Here is a 15,964-nt window from a genome sequence, read left to right as displayed (position 1 = left end):
ATGGTGCAGGCTAATTTACAAGAACTGACACGATTACAATGGTGTTTGAAGCCTTTGCATGAAATCTTCGGTTAAATGTAAAAAAGAAAAGAAAAAAAGACTTCGAACTCGCAACCTTTGGGACTCCAGCCGGCTGCCTTAACCACTGCGCCAACCAGACCGCTGTGATAACAGCAATGCAATAGACATACCTATTCATTTTATTTTATTTTGTACATTTTTTAATTTATGTATCCATCGATCTATCTATCTATCTATCACACTTTCTAAATATCTAGTTATCTATCACACAATCAAACTATCTATCGATCGATCACACTTTCAAATTATCAAATTATCTATCTATCACACAGTCAACCTATCCATCTATCTATCTCGTGTGAAGTGGGAACTAATATTTCCTAAAAGACACATGAGGAACTGTCGTTCGGGGTTTAGTTTCCGCCTGTGAGCCTTTTTTGACGCGCGTCTTACCATAGCCTGTGTTTTAGCCTGGTCGCGACCAGGCTAATTATATCTGACTCAGAAGGAGCTCAACCAAGCAGCGAATTATTTGAGCCACATTGATGGCACCGAACGCAAGCTAACATTTTCGAGGCTTAGAACTTTATCGAGGCTTAGAACTTTATCGAGCTTCGTGGAATACCCCCCAGGGCAGACAGACAGGTAGAGAGTAACTTTGACTCCAGGGCAGACAGACAGGTAGAGAGTAACTTTGACTCCAGGGCAGACATACAGGTAGAGTTTAACTTTGACTCCAGGGCAGACAGACAGGTATCCGTTCCCTCGATTTAGTAATTTGTTCCCTCGGTTTAGTAATTCGTTAGAGTTAGGGTTAGGCCCTACGAGCCAGAACGATTGCAAGGATTCTAACCCTAACCCTAACGAATTACTAAACCGAGGGAACAGATTTACTAAACCGAGGGAACAGATTCACACATCAAATAATTGTTCTCTACCATGTGACCCCAGGGGGGCTCCGTAACATACATACACAATGCTACCAGAACACACACACACACACACACACACACACACACACACACACACACACACACACACAGGCCCTGTCTGGAGCTAAACGAACACTCAGTGGTAGAGTTACTATCATTAGAACTTATGAATTACTGTCATATACAATAGTAACACTTAAAGTAAGCCTAGTATCAGTTATTATGAGATTCCTTCAGAATGGACTCCCTGTTTAACTGCATAATAAATAACCAGAATAACTCAGAACTTATAGTCACTATAATAATAATACTACTACTACTACTAATAATAATAATACTAATAATAGTATACTACTAACAACACTACTAATAATGCTGGAAGCAGAATCTACATTGCACAATTGTATTAGTTGCATTACAGGGAGAAAGTTCTATGTCAAGCTTGGAGATCATGTGTCTGAGAAATATGACAGCGATTTCGGAGTCGCACAAGGGAGCTGCCTTGGTCCACTACTATTCTCACTATACATGTTACCACTCGGGGACATCATTAGAGAGCACAACGTATGTTTCCACAGCTATGCCGATGACACGCAACTGTACATTTCTGCTGAACCAAATGATACTTCAGCTATAGACTCCATTACGAACTGTCTTCTAGCAATAAATAAATGGATGAGCAATAACTTCTTGAAGCTAAACGAGGACAAAACTGAAGTCCTACTGATCGGCCCTAAAGCAAAGAGGGATATGCTGCTTAATAATCTAGGGAAACTGACATCATTGATTAAACCTGAGGTCTAGGTGTTATTTTCGACTCAGACCTAAGCTTCAAGTCCCATATTAACAAGGTGACGAAAACATAATTCTTTCACCTTAGAAACATTGCTAAAGTAAGACCACTTATAAACCAAAAAGATGCTGAAAAACTGATTCATGCCTTTGTCTCAAGCCACTTTTTACTGGGCTTCCTAAAAAAACTACTGCAAGACTTCAGCTTATTCAAAACTCTGCAGCTCGACTTCTAACTAGAACCAAGAGGAGAGAACACATTACTCCGGTCCTAGCTACTCTGCACTGGCTGCCAGTAACATGTAGGGTTGATTTTAAGGTCCTCCTCCTTATATACAAAGCCCTTAATGGGCGAGGCCCAAAGTACATTGCTAATTCCCTTGCCAATTATGTGCCCTCAAGAACACTAAGATCATCTATCGCAGGTTTATTAGAGGTTCCCAGCAACAGTCAGAAGAAGATCGGGAGCGCAGCCTTTGCCAACTATGCCCCAAAGCTTTGGAACACATTACCTTTAGAGATCAGGGAAGCCAGCTCACTAAATATTTTTAAAAGAAAGCTAAAAACGCACTTCTTCAATATAGCCTTCAACTAGCTTATCTGCACCTGCCCACTGCTCATTTGCCAGCTATTGCACTTTAAATATTTTACTGTCCTGGATACTAGATTTCAGGGGTAACCAGGCCCGCCGAGATCCATGTTAGGCTTAAGGAAGGGACAGTAGGTCCTGGATACTAGATTTCAGGGGTAACCAGGCCCGCCGAGATCCAAGTTAGGCTTAAGGAAGGGACAGTAGGTCCTGGATACTAGATTTCAGGGGTAACCAGGCCCGCCGAGATCCAAGTTAGGCTTAAGGAAGGGACAGTAGGTCCTGGATACTAGATTTCAGGGGTAACCAGGCCCGCCGAGATCCAAGTTAGGCTTAAGGCCCTGTCCACACCTATACGTTTTTTTGATAAACGTTTTTCGTATATAAAAATATTACCGTCCACACCAGCATGTTTATAAACAATGTCTGTGTCCACATGCATACGCATGAACGCAATATAAACGCTGTCATTGAGCATTCCACACCAGTAGTCGTCGATATAATATTATCCCCATAGCCCCGCTGGCCAATCAGACGCCTCTGTCTCAATGTTCTCGTTCATTAACTGTGCATTTATCTGTGAACAGGTTAAAAGCCCAGTTAACAGTGAAAGAACTAGAAGCACTTTGTTCACATCCATTTTCCTCGCTTGTGTAGCCTCGAACACCGTTGCCTATTGTAAACATAGTAGTTACTGGTGCCAGGATATGACGTTAGAGGGAACAGCAAACAGCTGCAGTGCGCATGATCATAGAAATCTACGTGCATGATGACGTGACGAATACAAAAAGCTCCGTCTATCTCGTCCACACGTCAAAAATATACGGCGAATATACAGCGTTTTTAAACATCTTCACTCTGGCAGGCGTTTTTAAACATCTTCGTTTTCAGGGGGCAAAAACTCGTTTGCGTCTGGACGAACCCCCCAAAACGAATATAAAAATCCACGTTTATCAAAAAAACGTATAGGTGTGGACAGGGCCTAACTTTGACTCCAGGGCAGACAGGTAGAGGGGGGTCTGCTGTCGAGGAGGAGCAGCTGGTCATAGAAGTTCTGAAACCCAGTTAAATCCTGGATTATGTTGTGTGTTTTCCCCAATAAATCTTTGTGTTTTGCTTTTTGAGTCGATTGGTTGTGACTGGACAGCCTTGACTAAGGCGTTTTGTAAAATAAGCTGCAGTAACTTCTGTGCTGCCTAAGTGTAGAAGCTAGTAGAGGCTATCTAACATGCAGTGTGTTCAATATGGGCAAAGCATTGCACTCACTGAATCAGGATTCAGTGGGACTAATAAAAGGTTAACAAATACAGGTCAACAAAACTGTGTGTGCATACAGTCTCTTCTGTACTCCAATAAAGAAAGAACAGTGTACTGCTTAACTACTTTTATTGGCATGTACATCAAGTGACTCAATTTCAGCTAGAATACATTCAACGATTTCTATAGGGGGAAAACTCATGAGGTATTGTCACATTCAGCAATTTGAGAATGATGAAGATTAAACAGCACAGAAGTTGGAGAAGTTAGAAATGGCTCTCAACTTGTCCTCTACAAACACCTCCTGCCCACTCTCAGTGTAAGTCAGTGCCCTCCAGTTAATCACATTGCCTGGGCTGTAGTTTACATCAGCTGTGAAGTGCTGAATCTCACAAGGAGACAGGACATGGTTCCACACATTCACATCACTGATCAGCCCAACAAATGACTGACTCGTAACAAAGCCCCCCCCATAGGAGTCTTGGTCCTGACCCAGAATGACACTGGGAACACCACCATCAAGCACCCCTGTGTAGCCCGGCGTCTGCGTTGGGCTGGGCTTCCCATTGGTCCACAGCTGACCATCGGTGGAGTTCCAGGTGGCACACACTGAGACCCACACGTTGAGCTCACCTGGCACCCCCTTAAACTTGAGTGCCTTATGCCTGACGTGCAGTTCCAGTCTTCCAGTTACCCTCTTGAACAGCAGCAGGTCGTTGTCGTCTTTTCGGGAGGCCATGGAGAACAGAGTATAGTGTCGCCGCAGGTCTGTGAAATACCTTCAGGAAGAGGTTCATAAATATAGAGTTAGAACAAGAAATATTCAATATCACTATGGATTCAACATGCAGACACAACGTCAAGGTGTTTTGAGTTGTCTAAAGTTGACGACAGAAGTATTGAACACCATATTACCTGAGACATATGGTCGCAGAGCCAAGGATCTCTCCTATTGGTGTCAGCTTCACGTGCGCAGTGTTGGTCTCTCGTGTAAATGTAAACATTTTACCTGTGAGGTCTGGTCAGACAAAGAGGATTCAGTCCATCAAATCAAAACAAACCCTTCAAAGCACATTTGGAATTGTAATGTTAGTACTGTCTGAAGAGATTTCCATTGCATACACAAATGTAAATGGTATGGACTTCCAGGTATGTGTGTAGTGCCATATGATTCATGAATACTGATCGTATGTCAAATGAGCATTCATGTTCAAAGTAAATCAACGGGATGTTCAGATGTCTCACCTTGAGGCTCGGCCCAGCACATGGTGAACATGACCAGCACCACAAAGAGTCTCTCCATCTGTTCACAATACATCAACAGCAATGTTTACAACAAATATGACATTAGGGTTTCAGTGTACATGCAAGTATACACTTTAAATGGGTTTGTATTCTCCTTGAATGCATTCTCTTCAATTGCAAGTGTGTCATTAATGGACAAAATGTCTTTCACCGTATGTCATGCTAGAGAACCTACCTTGTCAGTTCTACTAAACGGCAGATGTACTGTAGCTTAATTGATCCAGAAGATGTCTAGTTTAGTTCCTAAGATGTCTGGTCTCTCCTGTCCTTTTTATTGTGATCAGTGGAATAGAGAAGTGGCTCCTCCTTATCTGTGAGTCCCTAGGAGGAGGCCCAGGTGTGGCATGTGGGGCTAACGAGCCTGCAGTTCTCTTCTCTGGGCCATCCGCCTGATAGGGGAATGCGGGGCAGCTGTGCATGGTTATCAATACACCCGCTACTCTGTGGGTCACTACAATATGTAATGAACTGGATATTTGTTTTGTTACATTTGATGTTTATTTATTTAGTATATTTTTGTTGTTGTTGTTGTTGTTGTTGGGACTGGTTTCGGGTCCCTTATGGGCCCCATGTTATGGGGTGGAGTGTGATGGTCTATACGGGCTGTTGGTTGTGGGTCTGCTTGAGGCCCTGTCCACACCTATACGTTTTTTTGATAAACGTGGATTTTTATATTCGTTTTGGGGGGGTTCGTCCAGACGCAAACGAGTTTTTGCCCTCTGAAAACGAAGATGTTTAAAAGCGCCTGCCAGAGTGAAGATGTTTAAAAACGCTGTATATTCGCCGTATATTTTTGACGTGTGGACGAGATAGACGGTGCTTTTTGTATTCGTCACGTCATCATGCGCGTAGATTTCTATGATCATGCGCACTGCAGCTGTTTGCTGTTCCCTCCTACGTCATATCCTGTTATTACAACAGGCAACGGTGTTCGAGGCTACACAAGCGAGGAAAATGGATGTGAACAAAGTGCTTCTAGTTCTTTCACTGTTAACTGGACTTTTAACCTGTTTACAGATAAATGCACAGTTAATGATCGAGCACATTGAGAGACAGAGGCGTCTGATTGGCCAGCGGGGCTATGGGGATAATAGTATATCGCCGACTACTGGTGTGGAATGCTCAATGACAGCGTTTATATTGCGTTCATGCGTATGCATGTGGACACAGACATTGTTTATAAACATGCTGGTGCGTCATATTTTTATATGCGAAAAACGTTTATCAAAAAAACGTATAGGTGTGGACATAGCCTTATGTTGCAGGAGAAGCAGACTCAGGCCTTGTCCACACTAATACGTTTTTTGATAAACAAGTTTTTGCCCCCTGAATTCGAACATTTAAAAAAACTCCGGCCAGAGTGAAGTTTTTTTTAAAACGCTGTATATTCGCTGTATATTTTTGATGTGTGGACGAGATAGACAGTTGTCTTTGTGTTCGTCACGTAATTATGCGCGTAGATTTCTATGATCATGCGCACTGCAGCTGTTTCATCCAACGTCATATCCTGGCACCAGTAACTACTTTGTTTAAAACAGGCAACGGTGGTCGAGGCTACACAAGCAAGGAAAATGGATGTGTACAAAGTGCTTCTAGTTCCTTCACTGTCAACTGGACTTTTAACCTGTTTACAGATGTACAAACATGTTTGTTTCTATGGTTAAGAGGTTTATCATGTGCTGAAAGAATCCAGTTTGTTATGCCGTTATAGGTGTAAGAGAGAAACTTTGACTCCAGGGCAGACAGACAGGTAGAGAGTAACTTTGACTCCAGGGGGCCATTCCACTAAAGGCGGATCAGTATAGCGGCGATATAAATAAATGCGGCGCTCAGGCAACTCGAGATTGGAATTCAAGCCTCAGGTGATTCCTCGAACGAGGATCAGCCTTGCGTGATGAGTGTTCACAGAAGACAGGCTTACAAATCTTCGATATCGGCGCGTGCACGCAGACATAAAGAGCCCAGAAGAGTCGATCTGTCGAAATGAAGATACTCCACTCTGCAGGCGTACTACATTTGCGCAGCATTCCCGAATTATTGATCTTTATGAAGACGGAAAAATAAGATGTAAAATAGTGCAATACTGCCGCAATTAACAAGGCGAGGGAAATGGTTTGGCAAGAAATTGCTGACCGATTAAATGCGTAGGTCATACTAGCCCCAGTTATTGTTATATGTTCATATTTTAATAAATGAATATTACTACTGTGGTGATATCAGCAGCAGGCTACAAACCGTCATATCGCCACAATGGCCTAGTGGTATCGACGGCTGCCACAGGATTTATTCATAATTTTTAGACGTGGTTCGAATCCCTCTTCCGACACACTTTTTACTGCAATTTCGTTGTCTGAATCTAATCTAAAATCTCATCTAAAAAAGTATGTAGGCTATAAAATTATGGTGCAGGCTAATTTACAAGAACTGACACGATTACAATGGTGTTTGAAGCCTTTGCATGAAATCTTCGGTTAAATGTAAAAAAGAAAAGAAAAAAAGACTTCGAACTCGCAACCTTTGGGACTCCAGCCGGCTGCCTTAACCACTGCGCCAACCAGACCGCTGTGATAACAGCAATGCAATAGACATACCTATTCATTTTATTTTATTTTGTACATTTTTTAATTTATGTATCCATCGATCTATCTATCTATCTATCACACTTTCTAAATATCTAGTTATCTATCACACAATCAAACTATCTATCGATCGATCACACTTTCAAATTATCAAATTATCTATCTATCACACAGTCAACCTATCCATCTATCTATCTCGTGTGAAGTGGGAACTAATATTTCCTAAAAGACACATGAGGAACTGTCGTTCGGGGTTTAGTTTCCGCCTGTGAGCCTTTTTTGACGCGCGTCTTACCATAGCCTGTGTTTTAGCCTGGTCGCGACCAGGCTAATTATATCTGACTCAGAAGGAGCTCAACCAAGCAGCGAATTATTTGAGCCACATTGATGGCACCGAACGCAAGCTAACATTTTCGAGGCTTAGAACTTTATCGAGGCTTAGAACTTTATCGAGCTTCGTGGAATACCCCCCAGGGCAGACAGACAGGTAGAGAGTAACTTTGACTCCAGGGCAGACAGACAGGTAGAGAGTAACTTTGACTCCAGGGCAGACATACAGGTAGAGTTTAACTTTGACTCCAGGGCAGACAGACAGGTATCCGTTCCCTCGATTTAGTAATTTGTTCCCTCGGTTTAGTAATTCGTTAGAGTTAGGGTTAGGCCCTACGAGCCAGAACGATTGCAAGGATTCTAACCCTAACCCTAACGAATTACTAAACCGAGGGAACAGATTTACTAAACCGAGGGAACAGATTCACACATCAAATAATTGTTCTCTACCATGTGACCCCAGGGGGGCTCCGTAACATACATACACAATGCTACCAGAACACACACACACACACACACACACACACACACACACACACACACACACACACACACACACCAGGCCCTGTCTGGAGCTAAACGAACACTCAGTGGTAGAGTTACTATCATTAGAACTTATGAATTACTGTCATATACAATAGTAACACTTAAAGTAAGCCTAGTATCAGTTATTATGAGATTCCTTCAGAATGGACTCCCTGTTTAACTGCATAATAAATAACCAGAATAACTCAGAACTTATAGTCACTATAATAATAATACTACTACTACTACTAATAATAATAATACTAATAATAGTATACTACTAACAACACTACTAATAATGCTGGAAGCAGAATCTACATTGCACAATTGTATTAGTTGCATTACAGGGAGAAAGTTCTATGTCAAGCTTGGAGATCATGTGTCTGAGAAATATGACAGCGATTTCGGAGTCGCACAAGGGAGCTGCCTTGGTCCACTACTATTCTCACTATACATGTTACCACTCGGGGACATCATTAGAGAGCACAACGTATGTTTCCACAGCTATGCCGATGACACGCAACTGTACATTTCTGCTGAACCAAATGATACTTCAGCTATAGACTCCATTACGAACTGTCTTCTAGCAATAAATAAATGGATGAGCAATAACTTCTTGAAGCTAAACGAGGACAAAACTGAAGTCCTACTGATCGGCCCTAAAGCAAAGAGGGATATGCTGCTTAATAATCTAGGGAAACTGACATCATTGATTAAACCTGAGGTCTAGGTGTTATTTTCGACTCAGACCTAAGCTTCAAGTCCCATATTAACAAGGTGACGAAAACATAATTCTTTCACCTTAGAAACATTGCTAAAGTAAGACCACTTATAAACCAAAAAGATGCTGAAAAACTGATTCATGCCTTTGTCTCAAGCCACTTTTTACTGGGCTTCCTAAAAAAACTACTGCAAGACTTCAGCTTATTCAAAACTCTGCAGCTCGACTTCTAACTAGAACCAAGAGGAGAGAACACATTACTCCGGTCCTAGCTACTCTGCACTGGCTGCCAGTAACATGTAGGGTTGATTTTAAGGTCCTCCTCCTTATATACAAAGCCCTTAATGGGCGAGGCCCAAAGTACATTGCTAATTCCCTTGCCAATTATGTGCCCTCAAGAACACTAAGATCATCTATCGCAGGTTTATTAGAGGTTCCCAGCAACAGTCAGAAGAAGATCGGGAGCGCAGCCTTTGCCAACTATGCCCCAAAGCTTTGGAACACATTACCTTTAGAGATCAGGGAAGCCAGCTCACTAAATATTTTTAAAAGAAAGCTAAAAACGCACTTCTTCAATATAGCCTTCAACTAGCTTATCTGCACCTGCCCACTGCTCATTTGCCAGCTATTGCACTTTAAATATTTTACTGTCCTGGATACTAGATTTCAGGGGTAACCAGGCCCGCCGAGATCCATGTTAGGCTTAAGGAAGGGACAGTAGGTCCTGGATACTAGATTTCAGGGGTAACCAGGCCCGCCGAGATCCAAGTTAGGCTTAAGGAAGGGACAGTAGGTCCTGGATACTAGATTTCAGGGGTAACCAGGCCCGCCGAGATCCAAGTTAGGCTTAAGGAAGGGACAGTAGGTCCTGGATACTAGATTTCAGGGGTAACCAGGCCCGCCGAGATCCAAGTTAGGCTTAAGGCCCTGTCCACACCTATACGTTTTTTTGATAAACGTTTTTCGTATATAAAAATATTACCGTCCACACCAGCATGTTTATAAACAATGTCTGTGTCCACATGCATACGCATGAACGCAATATAAACGCTGTCATTGAGCATTCCACACCAGTAGTCGGCGATATAATATTATCCCCATAGCCCCGCTGGCCAATCAGACGCCTCTGTCTCAATGTTCTCGTTCATTAACTGTGCATTTATCTGTGAACAGGTTAAAAGCCCAGTTAACAGTGAAAGAACTAGAAGCACTTTGTTCACATCCATTTTCCTCGCTTGTGTAGCCTCGAACACCGTTGCCTATTGTAAACATAGTAGTTACTGGTGCCAGGATATGACGTTAGAGGGAACAGCAAACAGCTGCAGTGCGCATGATCATAGAAATCTACGTGCATGATGACGTGACGAATACAAAAAGCTCCGTCTATCTCGTCCACACGTCAAAAATATACGGCGAATATACAGCGTTTTTAAACATCTTCACTCTGGCAGGCGTTTTTAAACATCTTCGTTTTCAGGGGGCAAAAACTCGTTTGCGTCTGGACGAACCCCCCAAAACGAATATAAAAATCCACGTTTATCAAAAAAACGTATAGGTGTGGACAGGGCCTAACTTTGACTCCAGGGCAGACAGGTAGAGGGGGGTCTGCTGTCGAGGAGGAGCAGCTGGTCATAGAAGTTCTGAAACCCAGTTAAATCCTGGATTATGTTGTGTGTTTTCCCCAATAAATCTTTGTGTTTTGCTTTTTGAGTCGATTGGTTGTGACTGGACAGCCTTGACTAAGGCGTTTTGTAAAATAAGCTGCAGTAACTTCTGTGCTGCCTAAGTGTAGAAGCTAGTAGAGGCTATCTAACATGCAGTGTGTTCAATATGGGCAAAGCATTGCACTCACTGAATCAGGATTCAGTGGGACTAATAAAAGGTTAACAAATACAGGTCAACAAAACTGTGTGTGCATACAGCCTCTTCTGTACTCCAATAAAGAAAGAACAGTGTACTGCTTAACTACTTTTATTGGCATGTACATCAAGTGACTCAATTTCAGCTAGAATACATTCAACGATTTCTATAGGGGGAAAACTCATGAGGTATTGTCACATTCAGCAATTTGAGAATGATGAAGATTAAACAGCACAGAAGTTGGAGAAGTTAGAAATGGCTCTCAACTTGTCCTCTACAAACACCTCCTGCCCACTCTCAGTGTAAGTCAGTGCCCTCCAGTTAATCACATTGCCTGGGCTGTAGTTTACATCAGCTGTGAAGTGCTGAATCTCACAAGGAGACAGGACATGGTTCCACACATTCACATCACTGATCAGCCCAACAAATGACTGACTCGTAACAAAGCCCCCCCCATAGGAGTCTTGGTCCTGACCCAGAATGACACTGGGAACACCACCATCAAGCACCCCTGTGTAGCCCGGCGTCTGCGTTGGGCTGGGCTTCCCATTGGTCCACAGCTGACCATCGGTGGAGTTCCATGTGGCACACACTGAGACCCACACGTTGAGCTCACCTGGCACCCCCTTAAACTTGAGTGCCTTATGCCTGACGTGCAGTTCCAGTCTTCCAGTTACCCTCTTGAACAGCAGCAGGTCGTTGTCGTCTTTTCGGGAGGCCATGGAGAACAGAGTATAGTGTCGCCGCAGGTCTGTGAAATACCTTCAGGAAGAGGTTCATAAATATAGAGTTAGAACAAGAAATATTCAATATCACTATGGATTCAACATGCAGACACAACGTCAAGGTGTTTTGAGTTGTCTAAAGTTGACGACAGAAGTATTGAACACCATATTACCTGAGACATATGGTCGCAGAGCCAAGGATCTCTCCTATTGGTGTCAGCTTCACGTGCGCAGTGTTGGTCTCTCGTGTAAATGTAAACATTTTACCTGTGAGGTCTGGTCAGACAAAGAGGATTCAGTCCATCAAATCAAAACAAACCCTTCAAAGCACATTTGGAATTGTAATGTTAGTACTGTCTGAAGAGATTTCCATTGCATACACAAATGTAAATGGTATGTACTTCCAGGTATGTGTGTAGTGCCATATGATTCATGAATACTGATCGTATGTCAAATGAGCATTCATGTTCAAAGTAAATCAACGGGATGTTCAGATGTCTCACCTTGAGGCTCGGCCCAGCACATGGTGAACATGACCAGCACCACAAAGAGTCTCTCCATCTGTTCACAATACATCAACAGCAATGTTTACAACAAATATGACATTAGGGTTTCAGTGTACATGCAAGTATACACTTTAAATGGGTTTGTATTCTCCTTGAATGCATTCTCTTCAATTGCAAGTGTGTCATTAATGGACAAAATGTCTTTCACCGTATGTCATGCTAGAGAACCTACCTTGTCAGTTCTACTAAACGGCAGATGTACTGTAGCTTAATTGATCCAGAAGATGTCTAGTTTAGTTCCTAAGATGTCTGGTCTCTCCTGTCCTTTTTATTGTGATCAGTGGAATAGAGAAGTGGCTCCTCCTTATCTGTGAGTCCCTAGGAGGAGGCCCAGGTGTGGCATGTGGGGCTAACGAGCCTGCAGTTCTCTTCTCTGGGCCATCCGCCTGATAGGGGAATGCGGGGCAGCTGTGCATGGTTATCAATACACCCGCTACTCTGTGGGTCACTACAATATGTAATGAACTGGATATTTGTTTTGTTACATTTGATGTTTATTTATTTAGTATATTTTTGTTGTTGTTGTTGTTGTTGTTGTTGTTGGGACTGGTTTCGGGTCCCTTATGGGCCCCATGTTATGGGGTGGAGTGTGATGGTCTATACGGGCTGTTGGTTGTGGGTCTGCTTGAGGCCCTGTCCACACCTATACGTTTTTTTGATAAACGTGGATTTTTATATTCGTTTTGGGGGGGTTCGTCCAGACGCAAACGAGTTTTTGCCCTCTGAAAACGAAGATGTTTAAAAGCGCCTGCCAGAGTGAAGATGTTTAAAAACGCTGTATATTCGCCGTATATTTTTGACGTGTGGACGAGATAGACGGTGCTTTTTGTATTCGTCACGTCATCATGCGCGTAGATTTCTATGATCATGCGCACTGCAGCTGTTTGCTGTTCCCTCCTACGTCATATCCTGTTATTACAACAGGCAACGGTGTTCGAGGCTACACAAGCGAGGAAAATGGATGTGAACAAAGTGCTTCTAGTTCTTTCACTGTTAACTGGACTTTTAACCTGTTTACAGATAAATGCACAGTTAATGATCGAGCACATTGAGAGACAGAGGCGTCTGATTGGCCAGCGGGGCTATGGGGATAATAGTATATCGCCGACTACTGGTGTGGAATGCTCAATGACAGCGTTTATATTGCGTTCATGCGTATGCATGTGGACACAGACATTGTTTATAAACATGCTGGTGCGTCATATTTTTATATGCGAAAAACGTTTATCAAAAAAACGTATAGGTGTGGACATAGCCTTATGTTGCAGGAGAAGCAGACTCAGGCCTTGTCCACACTAATACGTTTTTTGATAAACAAGTTTTTGCCCCCTGAATTCGAACATTTAAAAAAACTCCGGCCAGAGTGAAGTTTTTTTTAAAACGCTGTATATTCGCTGTATATTTTTGATGTGTGGACGAGATAGACAGTTGTCTTTGTGTTCGTCACGTAATTATGCGCGTAGATTTCTATGATCATGCGCACTGCAGCTGTTTCATCCAACGTCATATCCTGGCACCAGTAACTACTTTGTTTAAAACAGGCAACGGTGGTCGAGGCTACACAAGCAAGGAAAATGGATGTGTACAAAGTGCTTCTAGTTCCTTCACTGTCAACTGGACTTTTAACCTGTTTACAGATGTACAAACATGTTTCTTTCTATGGTTAAGAGGTTTATCATGTGCTGAAAGAATCCAGTTTGTTATGCCGTTATAGGTGTAAGAGAGAAACTTTGACTCCAGGGCAGACAGACAGGTAGAGAGTAACTTTGACTCCAGGGGGCCATTCCACTAAAGGCGGATCAGTATAGCGGCGATATAAATAAATGCGGCGCTCAGGCAACTCGAGATTGGAATTCAAGCCTCAGGTGATTCCTCGAACGAGGATCAGCCTTGCGTGATGAGTGTTCACAGAAGACAGGCTTACAAATCTTCGATATCGGCGCGTGCACGCAGACATAAAGAGCCCAGAAGAGTCGATCTGTCGAAATGAAGATACTCCACTCTGCAGGCGTACTACATTTGCGCAGCATTCCCGAATTATTGATCTTTATGAAGACGGAAAAATAAGATGTAAAATAGTGCAATACTGCCGCAATTAACAAGGCGAGGGAAATGGTTTGGCAAGAAATTGCTGACCGATTAAATGCGTAGGTCATACTAGCCCCAGTTATTGTTATATGTTCATATTTTAATAAATGAATATTACTACTGTGGTGATATCAGCAGCAGGCTACAAACCGTCATATCGCCACAATGGCCTAGTGGTATCGACGGCTGCCACAGGATTTATTCATAATTTTTAGACGTGGTTCGAATCCCTCTTCCGACACACTTTTTACTGCAATTTCGTTGTCTGAATCTAATCTAAAATCTCATCTAAAAAAGTATGTAGGCTATAAAATTATGGTGCAGGCTAATTTACAAGAACTGACACGATTACAATGGTGTTTGAAGCCTTTGCATGAAATCTTCGGTTAAATGTAAAAAAGAAAAGAAAAAAAGACTTCGAACTCGCAACCTTTGGGACTCCAGCCGGCTGCCTTAACCACTGCGCCAACCAGACCGCTGTGATAACAGCAATGCAATAGACATACCTATTCATTTTATTTTATTTTGTACATTTTTTAATTTATGTATCCATCGATCTATCTATCTATCTATCACACTTTCTAAATATCTAGTTATCTATCACACAATCAAACTATCTATCGATCGATCACACTTTCAAATTATCAAATTATCTATCTATCACACAGTCAACCTATCCATCTATCTATCTCGTGTGAAGTGGGAACTAATATTTCCTAAAAGACACATGAGGAACTGTCGTTCGGGGTTTAGTTTCCGCCTGTGAGCCTTTTTTGACGCGCGTCTTACCATAGCCTGTGTTTTAGCCTGGTCGCGACCAGGCTAATTATATCTGACTCAGAAGGAGCTCAACCAAGCAGCGAATTATTTGAGCCACATTGATGGCACCGAACGCAAGCTAACATTTTCGAGGCTTAGAACTTTATCGAGGCTTAGAACTTTATCGAGCTTCGTGGAATACCCCCCAGGGCAGACAGACAGGTAGAGAGTAACTTTGACTCCAGGGCAGACAGACAGGTAGAGAGTAACTTTGACTCCAGGGCAGACATACAGGTAGAGTTTAACTTTGACTCCAGGGCAGACAGACAGGTATCCGTTCCCTCGATTTAGTAATTTGTTCCCTCGGTTTAGTAATTCGTTAGAGTTAGGGTTAGGCCCTACGAGCCAGAACGATTGCAAGGATTCTAACCCTAACCCTAACGAATTACTAAACCGAGGGAACAGATTTACTAAACCGAGGGAACAGATTCACACATCAAATAATTGTTCTCTACCATGTGACCCCAGGGGGGCTCCGTAACATACATACACAATGCTACCAGAACACACACACACACACACACACACACACACACACACACACACACACACACACACACCCAGGCCCTGTCTGGAGCTAAACGAACACTCAGTGGTAGAGTTACTATCATTAGAACTTATGAATTACTGTCATATACAATAGTAACACTTAAAGTAAGCCTAGTATCAGTTATTATGAGATTCCTTCAGAATGGACTCCCTGTTTAACTGCATAATAAATAACCAGAATAACTCAGAACTTATAGTCACTATAATAATAATACTACTACTACTACTAATAATAATAATACTAATAATAGTATACTACTAACAACACTACTAATAATGCTGGAAGCAGAATCTACATTGCACAAT

The 15,964-nt window shown here is 42.4% G+C and overlaps 2 protein-coding genes across 2 annotated transcripts; both read right to left on the bottom strand.

Moving 5' to 3' along the window:
* Positions 1 to 3,832: 3,832 nt before the first annotated feature.
* LOC308150332 (mucosal pentraxin-like) lies at positions 3,833 to 4,894 on the bottom strand (the record flags this gene model as incomplete). Its single annotated transcript, XM_080523176.1, has 3 exons — positions 3,833 to 4,370; positions 4,507 to 4,609; positions 4,837 to 4,894. 3 exons carry the CDS (start codon positions 4,892 to 4,894, stop codon positions 3,833 to 3,835), a joined length of 699 nt encoding a protein of 232 aa, XP_080379302.1.
* A 6,241-nt stretch (positions 4,895 to 11,135) lies between these two features.
* LOC308150331 (mucosal pentraxin-like) lies at positions 11,136 to 12,197 on the bottom strand (the record flags this gene model as incomplete). Its single annotated transcript, XM_080523175.1, has 3 exons — positions 11,136 to 11,673; positions 11,810 to 11,912; positions 12,140 to 12,197. 3 exons carry the CDS (start codon positions 12,195 to 12,197, stop codon positions 11,136 to 11,138), a joined length of 699 nt encoding a protein of 232 aa, XP_080379301.1.
* Positions 12,198 to 15,964: the final 3,767 nt, after the last annotated feature.

This window comes from Nansenia antarctica (assembly GCF_963989245.1).
Source record: "Nansenia antarctica genome assembly, chromosome: 2".
In the NCBI taxonomy this organism is placed as follows: Eukaryota; Metazoa; Chordata; class Actinopteri; order Argentiniformes; family Microstomatidae; genus Nansenia; species Nansenia antarctica.
This window is presented reverse-complemented; position numbering and strand designations above follow the sequence as displayed.